This window comes from Seriola dumerili, unplaced genomic scaffold, assembly GCF_002260705.1.
Source record: "Seriola dumerili isolate Sdu_G_001 unplaced genomic scaffold, Sdu_1.0 BDQW01000425.1, whole genome shotgun sequence".
Taxonomy (NCBI): Eukaryota; Metazoa; Chordata; class Actinopteri; order Carangiformes; family Carangidae; genus Seriola; species Seriola dumerili.
In genome coordinates this window covers 1,099,263-1,113,997 of record NW_019174680.1, presented here as the reverse complement: position 1 = coordinate 1,113,997, position 14,735 = coordinate 1,099,263, and the positions used below count along the sequence as shown (strand labels likewise).

The 14,735-nt window shown below is 40.7% G+C and overlaps 1 protein-coding gene across 2 annotated transcripts in view; it reads left to right on the top strand.

Moving 5' to 3' along the window:
• The window catches only part of prkcz (protein kinase C zeta), a 119,350-nt gene that overhangs the window by 14,657 nt on the left and 89,958 nt on the right, over nucleotides 1-14,735 (top strand). Inside the window, exons 1-2 of one of the 2 annotated variants that reach the window (XM_022761697.1) lie at nucleotides 8,117-8,186; nucleotides 8,688-8,738. In XM_022761697.1, the coding sequence (XP_022617418.1) occupies nucleotides 8,123-8,186; nucleotides 8,688-8,738 (115 nt within the window). In that variant the 5' untranslated portion in view covers nucleotides 8,117-8,122. Of the gene's footprint in view, nucleotides 1-8,116; nucleotides 8,187-8,687; nucleotides 8,739-14,735 lie in introns of those variants that run through there. The other variant, XM_022761698.1, reaches the window with a different exon arrangement.

The window sequence follows — 14,735 nt, the reverse complement described above, 5'->3', positions numbered from 1 at the left end:
GAAAAATTTGCTGCTTTTTAATTGATGTTAAAGATTACATTAAATTGGATCTTATCTCTCTCTTTCATACTACTTCATATGTCATTGGTCATGAAGAGGCAAATGTTGTGAAGTTGGACAGCCTGGATTATGGAGGATATGAATCATTCTCGAGTGTCAGTGGATGTGGCAGTGATGCTTAGAAACGGGCAGGACGCAGGAAATGGGCGTTGGCAGAGTTTAGCAGTATGCACATAAAAGGCACAGACAGATGCCTTCAGGACAGACAGAGCACGCAGACTGATGTACAAGTATGATGTGAGCACACCCACCTTCATCATCGATCCACTTGAGCCGTGATGGGCTGCTGCTTGGCAACGCTGCACATCGTTCTCACCTCCTCACACAACTCCACAAAGGTTACCGGTGGCAGCCAAGTCTGTGATCAAACATGTCCCTGAATGCACACACACAGAAAATGTCGAGACTTGAGTCACCTTATTGTCATAGTGAAGCAGAGATCAAGAGATCCTCAGGGGGTTCAAGGAGTCAACAACACAACATGGGAGAAACTCTTCACCATTATTGAATTCAAAAATAAACTTTTCCTGTGCTCTGATACTGCCAGGTTACAGACAAGAGGCTCACTCCTCAGTTATCGGTGTGTTAGTTCGGCTGTTTATTTGACAAGGTATTTACAGAGTATTCGGATGCGCAGACATTGATAGAGAAAAAGGATGAAGGAAACTGTTGGCTGGGTTTTGTAGCACAGTTAATGGCATAATTGACTGGGAGACACTCGGCACTGTCTTTTCGTGCAGCATTTACTGTTGGCTCCAGTCAGCTCAGCTGCTTACCAGTCTTGCACTGAAGTTACTGGAGCGCATTCAGAATAGATTATGCAGGTGTTGAATGGTCCCATCACAGCTTGGACCAAATGGACAAAATTTATAAGTGGTTACTACTTATGAGAAGAGAGAGAGACAGTGGTACAGTCTGGGTCAATTCAACCGAAAAAGGTATCAGAATTCTGCATTTAGAACCTCTCAACAATGTCAATCTCGCTCATGTCGGTTTATCAGTTAATACTTTCCACAATGCATGCTCACATGAACTGTCCCTCAAAAAAATACTACACTCATGTTCAGATACCTGCTCCACCCAATCCGCGTTCAATTTTCCATTTAGTCCGCATTCACTCAGAGCAAAGTTGACGATATGAACGACACAAGGCAAACACTGAGCCTCATTGCTACATCCAACAAATACATTTTTAGTTTTAAAATGCATCCATTTTGAAAGAGTTATGTTTACACCTGCCGGTGTTAATGGTAAAACAGCTAGCATGCTAACTGCAGCTGGATGACAGTCCTTGTTCTGCTCTTGGTGTAGCAGGCCACAGCAGAACAAGAACCACCTACTGTCACCATACCTGGGAGTGCGCAAGATGTGGGAGTTGCGCAGGTAGCAGCGAGCAGATCAATGTCCAAACAGAAGTGTAAAGTGGCTGTAAAGATGTTGAATCACAACTTCCAGTCAGGACTTTCATCAGAATAAAATCGGGGGTGGGAAAACACGGCATTCGATCATAGCAATTCAGAATTGTGGAGTGCTGCATTCTCACCCAAAAAAGATTTCAATTCTTGATCCTCTTTGGCCAGATGCGCCCACCCCAAAATAAATAGTACAAAATAGTAAAAAGTTATTAACAAGTACCAACACACAGATTAGCGAAGTTACAGGTTCATATCAGTCGAGTAGTAGTTGTGTACACACTAGAGAAAGTATCTGAAAGCTACGAGTAATGCAATAACCTCTCCACAAAATGTTACCACAGTCGCGAGCGATATATTTTGTTCCCCACTTTCTGTTCAGCACTGCTTTTCACACTCCAGCTATATGATGGCTAAGAACAAGCGGTTTTGCTAACAACAATTTCTCACTACTTGTTCTATAAGAATAGCTGGAGTTTCCAGTACTGATACCAACATCAATACTTTTGAAAAATTGATGCAAACTTTTACGGGACCTCGCAAGTTTTCATACTCACGGCTATGACCATCACATTTCTGATTCGGCCTGTACCAAAGGAACTGATGTTCAATATCCTGCCCGCTTCTGACTCAAGACTAGACTATAAGAGAGTTTGTCTTTCATTAAACCAAGTGAAGGACGAAGGTTTAGGAGTCAAGGTAAGTAGCTCACCTGTGCCTGCTGGTATTTTCAATAATCATCACAAATTCATACAAGCACATCACCGAGGAAGAACAAAGTTTACCCCAAGCAAGTGAGAAGGCTTTATTGTTCTATTCTATATAAGAGTATTCATAAACAAAGCGACTTGCATTTAATACAGTAAGGTGTCAAAACTGAGCAGCAGGTCCACAGACCACTGGTTGTAAATCCAAAGTGGTCGCCAACGAATGATACGCTTTCGCACCTGAAACTGAAAGACAGTATCCCTGAATGTTCATCATCAGAGCCTGCGCCTTCACAGGTAACCTTATCAGTGTAGAGAAGTTGGCGTGGCATGCTTCCAGTTTCAACATTCAACCCTCTCCACTGCTCTGCTGCTACGTACGCCTGAATACATACGTTGGCCTTACACTACAGAACCAGTCGACCACTCTGAAATTCCGAGGTACTTATTAATCGGAGACAGGAGCCAAACAACACCAGATTAGATACGTGTCGTGTTTTATTCCGTAAAATACTCAATACCTAAAACCCTTTAAAGAGGCAGATTAAAAGAGCTAATCAGTGATGAGTCCATGTGCGTGTGTCTGACAGGTTTCGTGGGTGTGCTTGGCCAACAGGGTTTATGCAAGTGTTTGTTGGACGCTCGGACAAGTGGAGCAGAGACAAGCTTGCCCTTCCCAGCAGGCAATTGCTCCCAACACAGTCAACACCACACCAAGCTCAAATGAGCTGGAAATGACACATCAACACAACACACAGCACACACACACACATCACACACACACACACACACACACAGAGAAAGAAGGTTATGCCTATATATATGATATATATATATATATATATATTATATTATACTGTTGATATGCTTCTGCCAATATTCCTCATATTGGTCCAGTATTTGTCTATTAATCAAATTAGATGTGTTGAGTTCAACTCTGATATGCATGAATATGATATTAGAGATCTATACTGTATAATTATTTTTACATTTTATCACTTTATGCTTTTTAATAACTGTTCACATTTAATGAGTGCAGTGAGCGACATACCTTAAACCTTAAACACACTTAGTGAGACATTGTTATAATTAAACCATATAGCTTCTATGAGTAAGTGAACATGGTACGTATATATTTCTAGTCCACCCTCCTAGCTCAACACGGAACATAACCCACACTGTATTGGTTAACCTTAAGGTCAGCACAAACTGTGTTACTGGGTTTCCATCCTAACCTTACAAAGAACACATTCTGCGCAACCATTCAAACAAACATCAGTCTGTTCCCACCGCAAGTTCTGAGGGTGAGGCTCCTGTTAAGCGTCTAACATTATGACTAGTGGAAATGATCTGTGGCATCTGTTGACTTATTATCTGTGATTGTCGGTGTGGTTGTTCTAAGGACTGCCTAGAACACTTGCTGATTACTGTTAGACTAAAGGAGTATTCTGTAACTATTCACTACTCTCACTGAGTTATCTGGCTAACTGCTGTGACGTCAGCCAAATAACCCGACTTAATCTCACTGCACTCTAAAACGACTACAAAACTTTTTGAGAGACATTGAGTCATCTTCTAGCCCTCGTTCCTGATATGAATCAGACCATTTTGCACAGTGTGGACTGAATTTTATTCTTTTAGTCACTAAACGTCTCGAACAGCTACTGGGCTCCCTTTTGCTCAAAAACATGTTTCTGTAAAAAGATTCGACAAACTTCAGGATCCGTATCTTCTTCAATCACAAAAAATAGTTTAAAATGTGAGTGTTGTATTTACTTTTACTTACAGACAGTAAGTAGAGAAATCAAATCCTTGAAACGTCTACTCATTTGGCCTGCACTGCTCTGCTCAGATATAGCAACTACAGCGTTCTTTAACCAAAGATTTTGTACAGTCAGATTTAACTATGACCACACGTCTGACCCTGAATGGTATAAAACGAGTTGGGATTACATGATCTCATCACATACCAAACTCATTCAGAGCGTTGTGTCTTACGAAATTGATAGAAAACACTAAACCAGATACGCTGTGATGTGTGAGAGTGCGGCCATATCACCCCCCCCCCCCACCAGTCTCTGTGTACAACCCACACTCCTCTTAAAAAATATATTTCCAGGAAGTATTAACCAATATCTAGAGTTTACGACAATCAGCAGTTCTGACCAATTCAGAGTGTTCAGTAGTCTCTACATCAGTTTACTGCTACCTGAGACAGCAGCAGTCCTCGTGACACTCGTTTAACACTGGCATTACCCCCACCTACAAGCTCGAATTGGCCAATCAACATTGCAAAAATAAAAATGATCAGAGATAAACAGGCCAAACTGAAGCCCCCCCCCAAACCGACCCAATCCAAGGATAAGCCCAACGTACCATCACTAAAACGGACGGTAACTGCAGATCCCAGAAGGACCGGCTTCCACGGACGGAACAATATTATAGAACATTCTCATTTTAAAAACCTTCTCACAACAGTTTAAAACCAGTACCTAATACAACACTCATCTGCAATTGTTATATTTCGAAGCTATTACTGTCGAGTCTCTTCATTGCTTAAGTAGAATTACAGTAAAACCATCTGAAACAAGGTGCTTTTCATTCTTCAGGCCCACACATATATTCTTGTCTGTTTAAACCCTTCTTCTGATCTCTAGATTCTATGAGATCGCCCCAGTGCTACGCCAGTTCAGTCATTACTGTGGACCCCGGATCCATAACCCCCTTTTACTGTTAATCCCAGCAGGCGATCTAGAAGGCATTTCCACAACATCATTTATTTCATGCACTTATGACATAGGCCAGTATTTCAAACTAGCTAGTTTCTGAGATGTGATCCGGCCAGGATTAATTATTATTTATATCCTTGATCTCAAATTTTTTAAAATTTATCTATCAACTACATGCCCCAAAAAAGAGTACTACAAAATAGATGGCTTCAGAAATAATTCATACCCCTTCAACTTATTGTTATATCTTTGTGTTTGTAGATTTTAATGACAAATGCTAAATCCCCAAACTTCACCAAAATATTGAAGACATCAGAAAAGTGAACTCTCATTAACACGACGGTATTCAGGATGCACCCACCTCTGAAATCACTTCTGAAGCCACTGTAAATCACCAGCCACCATTATTGGCTTTGCATATTAACATACCACACATATATAAGTATTCATATTTATATCTGTATTCCCAGGATCGATAATATATGAAGTGTGAGCCCCTTCGCAGACATCGACTAGGACCACGCAGGACTCAAACCGAAATGATGGACAGGTCTCGGCGCACGGATGATTCCGCTTTGTGTCACCAGTTGCGGGGCCCACCATTACGTTGTGGCATCACACCTAGCAACCATCACAACATTTAGCTTTTTTCCACAAAAAACTGGACACCACGGCCCCTTGGTTTTTAACAGTTGTAACATTTAGCTGTTCAAACTAAGCTGAAAACCCAGTGCTTAACATTCAAAGAGATGCATAATCATCGCGGGAACTACCGCCAACATATCCTCCCACTCTATGATTATGTCTAGGCAGCTGGGCCCACATTCTCAAATCAGTATCAAGTATTTGATTATTTAGTTAGTTCATGCATTACATTATCGTGTCTGTCACGTGTGAGTGTCTATGAGGCATTTTTCCACCTTAATTGTGAGTGTGGTAAAAAATTTAATAACATTATTAACTGAGTAATCATAAAATATGGATAAGTTGCAGCCTTACAGATAACACTGAAACCTCCCTAACCATACTCCGGCGGATCTAGGATGACGTCATGTCATGATACTCTGTTGTCTGTTTGTATAATGTACTGCAGGTGCGCGCGAGAAACCTGGTGATTAACACGCTCTGAACTCGTTACAGCCTCCTCGTGTTGTTAAGATCCATATGTGACGGCGAAGAACCCAAAATATAATAAACATCGGTAAAAATAAAATTTCCCATGAACAAACATGCTGAGAAATCTACAACCAACACCCTGCATTTATTCAGAGAATTACCTGTTGATACAAGCACCCAAATTCGTGAAAAGTAGTACCATGAACATCAAGTGAAGAAAGCGCCGAGACCAAATACAATCAACTATTACCAGTGGCACCTATTTTCATCTAAGATGATGCAGAAAGCCCCATATTGGACGCGCCATGTCTAAAAGCCAACCACCCTGCACTTTGTGTAAACTGTGGACAAATGAGCAATGACAGACTCTCATGATCCTCAAGGATACACTTGGGCTTTTGAGTAATGTACAAAAATTCAGAAAACAAAACCACTCTACCAAGGATCCAGACCTAACAACATTGTCTTATAAGTTGGCAAGAGAAACTATAATAAACACCACTAGGTTTCGAAAGCTGTCTGTGTGCTGCAAGTGTATTAATTATTTTCCAGACTGATAAACACACATGCTCTTGAGTCGTATGGAGTAAAAGAACAATAGACTTATGTGTTTGTCCAAGTTGAAGCTTATTATGAAAAAGATGACATAATTTCATAGTTAGACAAGAGATGACCCCGCGTCCAGACCATATAAAACATAACTCAGGACCACATAAGTGCTTTAAACTGTAGAGAAAGTTGCCATGAGTGTGTAAGTGCACGAAGAGACGCGCCAGGGACCAGTCCACTCTCCTAATAATATATATCCAGCACGGAACGACCAGGTTCTACACTCACCTCAAAATTATTATGTTCAGTGATTCCACAGTGAACGCTGAAGGAGAGAAACAACTGGCAAGGAGGTCCCAATAAGATATAAGAGCCATCCAGTTGAGCTTCAAGGCTCTCCAATAAGTTATTTTACTTTACTTTACTACTCAATACATCAATTAGCCATCTTTGTACCATGTTTGGAAGCAAATGTTCTGTTGTCATCAAGGATGGCTTGGCACGTTGGCCTCTCTATCAGGGCACGAGCGGTGACATGTCATCCACGTACCTATTCTTTTTAGCAAAGCCCTTATTGGGAAATCACCATTTACCTTACATCCTCCTCTTGATCAGATCAGTTCGATACACACCAAACATGGGTCACCATGGACTAATTAAACTAATTTAGAGTAAAAGATTAAAGTCTTAATCTGGATTTTAATGGCTAATTAGACATGTTGGATCTAATGCTCCAGACACAATGAATCAACTACAAGAGCACTTAATAGACAGACAGCTTTATAAATTATTCATATTTTAGGAAACAATATTCTTTAAACCATTTCCCAAAACAGGAATGCGAATAGCGGTTATGTGTGTGAATACTTGCATTTCTAGTTTGTTTTACACACTTTCCTTGTGTGATTATTTTATTACAGTTTTATAATGTTATTGTTGTTTATTTGTTTATTCGAAAATATGAAATTTTTTTGGACCCATCTGAATGAATTGTTTTTATAATGTTATTTATGTACATTCTGCTCTCTCTGAAAAATGAGATTTCTAACTCAATGAAGATTAACGAATAAATAAGGGTGAATATAAATTATATGGCCTGTGCCTCAATCACACACAAAACACTTTCACATTCACTCAACTCAAGGAGAAAATTGCATTACATAACTATACTTATAAGAGCACGAGAAAAATCAAAACATAAAGTGGGCTTAACAGCAGCAGATAATGCACATAACAGATATGCACGTATGGAAAACAGTTAGATTATGAGATGTCAATAATTGTTGATGCTACTCAGCAACCAACATTATCTTATGAGGGCCAGTAAAATACAAAATGAAGTAAAAAACATTTCACTACAAAGTATTAAATTTCTTATCAAGGTGTGAGAGCCCTCAAAACATTAACACAATTCACCAACTACTATTTTTAATTTCTTTCATTTCAATTGAACAACTAATCGTTTTATCAACTTATCGTTGCATTGATGATATTGATGAAAATGTGTTTGTGTTTGTGTGTAGGGGACCCGTGTACCATCTCGTCTCAGATGGAGCTGGAGGAAGCATTTCGTATTTACAATCGGACCAAGAAGTCTGGACTGCCGCTACATGGTGAGATGGCTCTTCAATTTATAATTTATCAACAGAAGAATCACAATGGAAATCTTAAGGGGACTTGAACACCACAGTACCTTAGTAAACACTTTAACAATTAAGGAAAGACAAGTCACTCCACAAAATTTATTTAACCGTTTATTTTGGCTTTTGACTGGAGATAACTTGACTTTATGTTGAGGATATTAAGTTAAAGAGTTTGTGCGACTTTGTATTCATGTATAATTCAAGGTGTTCATCATCTGGACTGCATATCTGGACAAAGCTGTATACTAGTCACGGACATCAACATTTTGTGTTCTTGCATTTTAGAACTTTTTTATGTCAGTTAATTTCTGTTGTTCAATTTTATTCTTGTGACACAACATTTTCATAAGACCCTTAAGGTTTTCATTTTCACAGTCCGTGCATTTTTCTCTCACGCCTCTGCTTGGTGACAGGTGAAGAAAAACAACAGATTGTAATGGTCAGTTTCCTTTTACTGTCTGTCTTTTGCAGTCTTCCCCAGTATCCCAGAGCGGCCTGGTCTGCCCTGCCCTGGAGAAGACAGTGAGTAAATCAGCTCTGCTTTCACTCTTCATCCCTCTCTAGGTCTCCCAATTACAGTGAGACCCCTAGTTTTATGTGCTCATGGATACACAAGATCCTATTAAACCAGGTTAAGCACCTGTGTAGAAACCTGGTGTAAGGACTAAATTGAGGTGGTGTAAGAGCCCTTTGGATCTCTTTGGAAAGATGTTAGACTCTAGTTAGCTCTAGAAGGCTCAACAAGTACCAGCCCTCAGTCAGTGATGATTAAAGATTAATATCCTCTTTTTACTCTTTTTAAAACCTAGACATCTGCACATTTTTTCTAAGATTTGTGACCATTACATCACATTTTGTTCAATACAAAAATATGAGCAGAATGACTAATATTCTAAGGGCACTATTAAACTGCAGCTACAAAGTGTATTGAGATGCAAAAATATCACAAATAATTGACAAAATGAGAAAGTTTCAATAAACTACAAAATGCTAAAATTGCACTTAATTTAAAACTCGTTAATGGATCATAGTCAAGGATTTCATCTCTATCACTCACTTATAATCATGTTTAATTAAAACTCATATAAACTAAATGTTTGAAAGTTTCATCAAAAGCTGTGGGGCATCCTGGTGGCATATACGTATTCATACAGATCAGTTATTGATTCTTTGTATAATTATTTTCTATCATATTTTCATCTATTAAAAAAATCCAAAATAAACATTGATTATATTCCTGGATTTTTTTCCTGGAAATTAAACGGCTTCTTTAATTACATGACATGAATTACCCACTCATTCAAATGGCTTGGTAGAGGAAAGGATGTGTGGTCATTAAAATTGATGGGTTTGAGCTCTAGGGAGCATGACTGTGCTCACCCAATTAAATGCTGTCCTTCTATTAGAGTATACAATATGTTGTGTGCAAATTGGACAGTTTGCAAAGGAATCGCTGCAGTAAGTGGATTCACTGATGGAGTCTTCAACCTTGGTGAACTTAGACATACAAATTCAGTCCGCTGACCAATTGCAAACCATCTTGACAGTGCTGACCTTTGAGATACTGAAGAGCCAAAAAGTCCAAAAATAGAGGAATCATATTAGCTGTGATGGACCATCCAGTTTTATATAGCGCTGCTCTGTCCGCGTATCAAAAGTTCCACAGAAATGCTGCTGTTGAATAAAGTGTATGAACGTTTTGCAAGTCAGTAGTCACAATGCTTCCAAATCCCAGCACAACCCATTTCACATCCTCTGGGAGAATGACTAAGAAATATTCAAATCTAATGGACAGATTGAAACCATCCATGAGCGTCAAATATTTCATGTGTAAAAAGGGAAACTTTGGACTCTGGACTAGTTGGAAAACAGAAGAGATAAGATGTCACCAAACCTTAAGGTTCATCCTCTGTGAACCATGAATATCTACATCAAATTTCATGCTAGTTTGGCCTGTAGTGGTCAAACTGTCCTTAATTGATTGACATCTCCATCGTTAGCCACCCCCACTGACACATCTGAGTCATCAGGGTGTTAAATGCAGGGTCCTTATCTGAGATCTTTCAGCATTCTTTGTGACATCCATGCATGGTGTATTCTACCTAAAGAAGCCTAAAGATTGTTCTTGAACTGTAATATAAGTTGAGCCATTGCTGTGTTAACGTTACCGGTTACTAGTTACTGCTGCTCTCTCTCTCCTGTACTCCCATGTTGTTTGCTGCACTCCCTGACTGTCAATTTGCTGTGACAGCATGTTTCAGCAGCTTGTGGACTGCAGTGTGTGTGTGTGTGTGTGTGTGTGTGTGTGTGTGTGTGTGTGTGTGTGTGTGTGTGTGTGTGTGTGTGTGTGTGTGTGTGTGTGTGTGTGTGTGTTTGATGGGAGGGCAGCCCTGTGCTTTTGCCCTGAGGCAGACCACTGGTTTACTGTGCGAAGAGCAGAGTGTGACTGTCATACTGTAGGTAGGTAATAAAGGATACACACAGTCTCTCACACACACACACACACACACACACAGACACACTGGGTTAGTGTGTCTGTGTGTGCTTTGCTTTTTGTGCCCTGGAATAATATGCAATATTCTACATGTGACAATAATAATTGTGGCTTCCTGCTGTGTTTTCTCCCATTTAAACCTCATTTGCTTGCTGTTGATGTACATGAGTGGAAAGAGGAGGGAGGATAGAGCTGTTGTTTTCAGAGAGGAAGAGGAGGAGGGAGTAAAGAAGGAGGATGAGTAGAGGAGGAAGGCTTTCTCATTCATTTCTAGTGTTTGTTGAGGAACTGTGTGGGACTGGTTAGGTTCCAAAAAAGTGAGCAGAATAATAATGATAAACATTTTAGGCCGAGAAGAACACAAATATTTAATATATAACAGTGAGACTGTGTGATGTCATACTTTAGTGCAAAATTTAAAAATCAAAAGTAGAAGCCCAAGATGTATTCAGTTATAAGATTATTGTGTACAGTATGTGTTTAGTTTTCTTTACAGTAATACATCCCGTCATATTTGTGTCCTGCAGAGTTTAGCCTGTAATTTATCCTCTGACTTGTTGAGCTCTTATTGTACTGTCACATTGCTGTCAGCTCTGATTTGAGAAGGGATATGAGGTAGGTTACTACTCATCTTGCTGTTCCATCCTCCCATACTGTAAATCCTTTTGATATCTTATTCAGTATGCAATGGGTACAGATATACGTTGTATTTAAAAACAGGTAGAGTAACTGATGTATAGAAAATAACTGGGCATAGACTAACCAATGAAAATGAATATAGAGACAACAATACTCATAATAACACCATAATGTAGCTATAAGCAGATATAAAGACATTTTTAAGTGTTTAATTTACAGTAATTGCGAACTTCTCCAGTGGAAACATTTTATAATATTACAACTGTGTTTGACTATATTGTTATGTTTATACAGCAGCCTCCAGTTATGAGTGTCCACGGGAGAGTAAGAGTTGTCAAATAAGTACATTAATAAACACTTATATCTGTTTATATCGGATTATTCGCAAATTATATCATCTGGGGGTAATCAATTAAAGTTCACGCTGTTCACAAAAGCTAGAAAGGCGGCACTGGCATTAAAATAGAAACGCTTTGTTAAAATATTATAATTCTCAATAATGTATGGGTTACTCGTCCGGGTCTGGATAGGATGGCGCCTGGGTGCGGATCCGGACAATGGTGCGCCTATTCATGACCTCTGGTCTACAGCCACACGGGCAGCTCTGTGTTTGTTTTTGATTGTAGCAGTCGTGGTGAACTCAGTGTAACAAGATGAAGGGGTTTGTAACAAAACTCTGTGAAGCTGTGCAGCAGGACTTTGAACTAAATGCTAAAATCAGCATGCTAGCATGCTCACACTGATAATGTTATAAGTCAAATGTTCAGCAGGTATAATCTTTACTATGTTCACCATCTTCGTTTATCATGTTAACATGTTAACATTTACTTATTAGCACTAAACATTTGTGGCTGATGTCATTAGTTTAGCAGGTAACTGAAATTCTGACCTGATGTTGGCACCATATCAAAAGTCAGAGGATCACCAATGCTGTCCACCATGTACCAGATTCCATGGCAACCCATCCAATAGTCGGCCTTTCTTTCTGAATCAGTGTCACGGTGGTTGTAGTAGAACAGCCAGGGAGGCACCAGATTCATTAGGATTATCCTCTGGGGACCCTGGGTATCTGTGCCACATTTAATGGAAATATGGAAAGTAGTGGGCCAACACTGCCTTCCCTAAAAACAAGTTGGCAATTATTTTTCCATTATCTTATCACTCCCCCCGTTACCAGCCGTCACAGTCTGACACCTACAGCTCTATTTGCAGAGGGACATCATCTGTCTTTGTTCTATCCTGCAGTCCAATTAATTCCCAGTATAGGTGGCATCTGGTCTGCTTGGTTATGGTCTGATATTTTATGGTAAATTAATGTTACCAAAATAAACAGAGAAACTGACAGAGGTCGGAAGCATTTTTTTTTTTTCAGGCATAAAGTGTGTGTGTGTATGTGTGTGTGCGTGTGTGTGTGTGTGCGTGCGTGTGCGTGTCTGTGTGTGCAGACTAAACAGACCCCCTCTGTGTGAAGAGAGGATGATGGAGGGTGGGAGGAGATGGAAGTGTTGAAATCCTGGATGATGCGCACAGTGGATGGAGGCTGCCCTGCCTTGCACTGGATTCTCTGGCAGAACCCCCCCCCCCTCCCCCTCACCAGCACCAAGCCCCACCCATCCCCCACAGCCCCACCCTCCTCCTTCCCCTCCCACTGCCACCACTTTTTCCCAGCATCCCCCTCGCTTTTCTCTCAGCTGTGTGGCACCGCTGTCTCTCCAGGGAGGAGCCTGCAGCGCTGCTGCATCACACAAGACATAGAGGCGGGTGAGGGACATAGTGTGAAAGTGAGAGACAGGGAGAGAGAGGGAGGGAGCATTGTACCATGCAGATATCAGCTCTTAATATACAAAGCAGGCACTCCATTTTTTTTTGTCTTTATTCTTCTATTTTTGGCTCAGCCTGCCACAGCAAAAAACCAGGGAGGTAGGACTTCATCGAGGATAACACATTCTAGAAGCAGACGGGAGAAGCAGACAGAGAGAGAGAATTAAACCGCCTTGAGAAAAGCAAGGCGACTCTATCAGCTGTGAGGAGAGAGAGAGAGAGGAAGAAAGGGCGAGTGAGAGAGGTAGGGAGGGAAGGAGGGAGGGAGGAAATAATTAAATAAATCCCAGGGAGGAGAGAGAAAGAGGGAGGGATTGTCAGAGAGAGGGAGAGGAGGGGATGTAGCAGTGTGTATCCTCGCCGGCTCACCGCACATACACATATACACATACACACACACACACATGTACACATACACACACGCACACTTAGCCTGGATAATGTGCTGAAAGAGGTGGAGAGAAAGGAAGAAGGCAAACCGGTGAGCTATCTATCTCTGCATACTTCCATCCATCCATCCATCCATCCATCCATCTATCCATCCAACCATCCATCCATCCCTCCATCCATCTTTTCATTAATCCGTCTGTATTTCAATACCAAACCCAGAGACAATGGATTTGGGCGAGTGTGTCCTTGCCTGGATTCTTGTTTGTGTGTGTGTGTGTGTGTGTGTGTGGGAAATCTATCTGCCTCCATGATTACCATGTGTGATTGATTCATGCCTTGTCGCTTGTCGTGTCACGCATTGCAGGCAGGTATTGTGTGCATGCAACCTGCTAGCTTTGCTAACATGGCTGGTGCCTGCTGCTGGCTGGCTTCCTTCACTGTATCGTAGCCCTGGAAGGCTGTCTGTTTGGCAGTCCGCTCAGAGGCTGCACCTGCCAACGAGTGCGACACGGTGTTGATGTGCATGCGTGTTTGTCTGTGTGTTAACGGTTGCATTGTTATGACGGTGTATGATTTAACCATTAATATCAGGCTAATGCTGGTCTGAAATTCAGATATGTTGTAGTGAGTGGCATCTATGTCTGGCGTAATGGCTGTAATGCAGGTTGATTGCACATTAGAACACTGTTACACAGGTTCTATTGGAATCCTTTAACCTAAATTGACTCTAATGGTCTAAATGCTGTTTCAGAGGTTTATCCATCCTGGCAAGAATACGTTTCTGTCAGAGAACCTTTTATTTTTAGCCCCATGAAAATGGGTTAAAAGCTGAATATTGTGATAAAATAGTGGCGATGGCTGTTTTATTCCAACAATGTCAACGTTAAGACTGACCTTCAAAAACCTCTTTATGCAGCCAAATTGTACATATGGCAGACAAACCAAAATTTCTCTCCATCTCTGTCAGTCAGGACACACAGTATGTATATATATCGGTGTGCGTGGGTGTGTATGTGTGTGTGTGTGTGGAGGGTTCATTGGATTGCTTGCCCGGTGGCTGTGCTCATTTCAAAGAGTAGAGGCTCAGGGAACAAAGAGTATAAAAATACCAAAAGCTCTTTCTTCTTCTTCTTTTCCACCCTCTCTATGTAAGAGAAAGAAATGGAAGTCTAGCG